Source organism: Eimeria tenella, genomic scaffold, assembly GCF_000499545.2.
Source record: "Eimeria tenella Houghton genomic scaffold, Eth_scaff1437, whole genome shotgun sequence".
Taxonomy (NCBI): domain Eukaryota; phylum Apicomplexa; class Conoidasida; order Eucoccidiorida; family Eimeriidae; genus Eimeria; species Eimeria tenella.
The window spans coordinates 1-2,570 of record NW_013543903.1 but is presented as its reverse complement, the minus strand read 5'-3'; the positions used below and the strand labels follow the sequence as shown (position 1 = coordinate 2,570).

Sequence of the window (2,570 nt, the reverse complement as noted above, 5' to 3'; positions counted from 1 at the left end):
GCGGCTGCTGCTGCTGCTGCTGCTGCTGCTGCTGGCCAGCAGCACAAATGTCCCTTTGCCAGGCCTCTATGAGGGGCTCGGGCTCGAGTCTAAACCACTCTTGGAAAGAAAAGGGTTTCAAAACCCTTTCTTCGAGTGCATGCAAAACCCTCCGCAAGTCCTCTTCAGAAGCTATGGTGTCTGTACACCCCAAAACCCTCAAACCCCCGCTGTACAGACACTCCGAAAACTCCTGCAGCGCCACGTCCAACTCGTACGCAGCCCGCAGGTGCGGCGAGTTTTCCAAGTTGTACCTGCAACAAACCCTAAACCCTAAACCCTAAACCCTAAACCCTAAACCGTAGGCCCTAGACCCCGGGCCCTAGGCCGCGGGCCCTGCGGGCCGAGGGACGCGGGGGCACTCTGAACCCGCACTCTGCATAGGCCATTGTCCCTAAACCCTAAACCCTAAACCCTAAACCCTAAACCCGAAACCCTATGGGGACGCCCTGAACCCTGGAACCCAAACCCTGAACCCCAAATTCTGAAACCAAACACTCAAGCCCCACCCTAAACCCTAAACCCTACGCCCTAGACCTCCCAAACCCCAAACCCCAAACCCTAAACCCTAAACCCTATACCCTAAACCCTAAACCCTCGAAGCTGACCCCGCCTCGGGGTGCTCCCTTAACCACTCGCTGTTGCTGGCAGTGTGGTTTAAAACGAGGTCTGTGGCGGAAAGAATTCCAAGTTCTTTTTCCAACATGTTAACTGCTGCTGCTAGGGTTTGCAAACCCTCGCGAGGGTTTAGGGTTTTCGAGGAACCCTCCCCCTCCAAACCCTCCTCGGGCTCGTCTCGGAAAAAAAAAGAGTCTATTTTCAGCTGGTTCGCCAGACTGCACGCAAATCCAAACCCTAAACCCTAAACCCTAAACCCTCACTCGCAGTGGGGGTCGAAAGAGCACGCACTGCACACCTCGGAGCAAACCCTAAACCCTAAACCCTAAACCCTAAACCCTAAACCCTAGGCCCCCAACTCCAAAACAAGCACGCCTAGCTCCACTACTGCAAGACGCTGGGAGTGCTAGAGCATCGAGTTAGGGTTTAGGGTTTAGGGTTTAGGCACCTGTAGCAGCTGCCTGACTCGCCCACAGTCTGCAGCGGGGTGAAGTGGACCATATTATACCCCATGTCTTTGACGTGTTGAAACCTGGAAGCAAGCAGCAGCCCCACATTTGCTGCTGCTGCTGCTGCTGCTGCTGCTGCTGTTGCTGCTGTTGCTGCTGGTGGTGGTGGTGATGCTGCTCACTGAAATAAGGGTTTGCTGCTGCTGCTGCTGCTGCTGGCGTTTTCACGGCCGGCTGCGAGTTCAGGGTTCAGGGGTTAGGGTTTAGGGTTTAGGGTTTAGGGTTTAGGGTTTACATGCGCCACCAGCGTTTGACGCCTCCGAGACACCTGGAAAGAGCTGTCTGTACACTCAAACCCTCAGCAGGAATTGGCTTTCCATTTATGGTCAGCACAGGGTCCACAATAATGACATTAACAGGCCCTAAATCTTGCTGCTGCTGCTGCTGCTGCTGCTGCTGCTGCTGTTTGTCCCCGCAGGGCGAGCTGGCAGCAGTGGAAAGCTCTCCTGATGAGGGGGCCCCATGGTAAGACAAGCGTATGTTGTAGGGACCTGCGTGCAGCAAACCCTAAACCCTAAACCCTAAACCCTAAACCCTAAACCCTAAACCCCAAACCCTAGCCCGTATTCCGAAGGCGGCTGAGAGTCCGTGTACCACGCAGGCCCCGCTCCCGCCCCCCGGCCCCAGGGTCTCGCCTTTAGGCCGTAGGGTTTAGGGTTTAGGGTTTAGGGTTTACCGGGGCGGTCTGCGTGGAGAAAGAAAGTCCGATTGCCCAGAGAGTCTGAAGAGCTTTCGAGCTGCTGAGGGTTTCCGAGGGGGTCGGTGGATATACACCCGAGCGAGGGTTTGTCCTGAGTGCCTTCGAAGAGCTTGAGGAGCACCAGGGAGCCTTCAGCGCAAACGCTAAACCCTAAACCCTAAATCCTAAACCCTAAACCCTAGACGCTAAACCCTAGACCCTAAACCCTGAATTGGGGTTCGGCGCACAGGAGGGCCCGGAAGACAGAGCCCGCAGGTCCGCGCACACGCGCTGCACGGACCCGTGGCGGCAGTGGCTAGGGTTTAGGGTTTAGGGTTTAGGGTGTCGGGCAGTGTGGAGCGCGGGCGCGGCGGAGCCGCGGGCGTCGCGGGCGGCTCCGGCGGAGGGCTAGGGTTTAGGGTTTAGGGTTTAGGGTTTAGGGTTTGAGAAGCACCCTTCGGGACGCGGAAATTGCCAAACCCTCCGAAGTGTTTAAAAGTTCCGTCTTCGAGAAACTCTGTAAAGAAAACGCCGGGGGTTTCGGGTGTACAGGGAGTGCTGCAGCCGGAGGCGGGCGGCTCGGGCTTGCTGGGCGCCATTCTGAGCTCGCGAGGGCAAATTAATTCAAATTTTTAGAAATTAAACTCCAAAAAACAAAACAAAGTCCAAACAATTCTTATTTTCGGGTCCACGTACACCCCAGCGCCTCAAGACCCAGTCGCCGC

General features: G+C 56.1%; 1 protein-coding gene across 1 annotated transcript; it reads right to left on the bottom strand.

Annotated features, from left to right (window-relative positions):
* Positions 1–647: 647 nt before the first annotated feature.
* On the bottom strand, positions 648–2,444 carry ETH_00030380 (uncharacterized protein; the record flags this gene model as incomplete). The annotated part of the gene is made up of 5 exons (XM_013379115.1): positions 648–875; positions 1,106–1,189; positions 1,402–1,657; positions 1,843–1,995; positions 2,300–2,444. Coding segments are annotated over 5 exons (866 nt in total), but the record flags the coding sequence as incomplete, so codon positions are not given.
* Between the last annotated feature and the right edge of the window lie 126 nt (positions 2,445–2,570).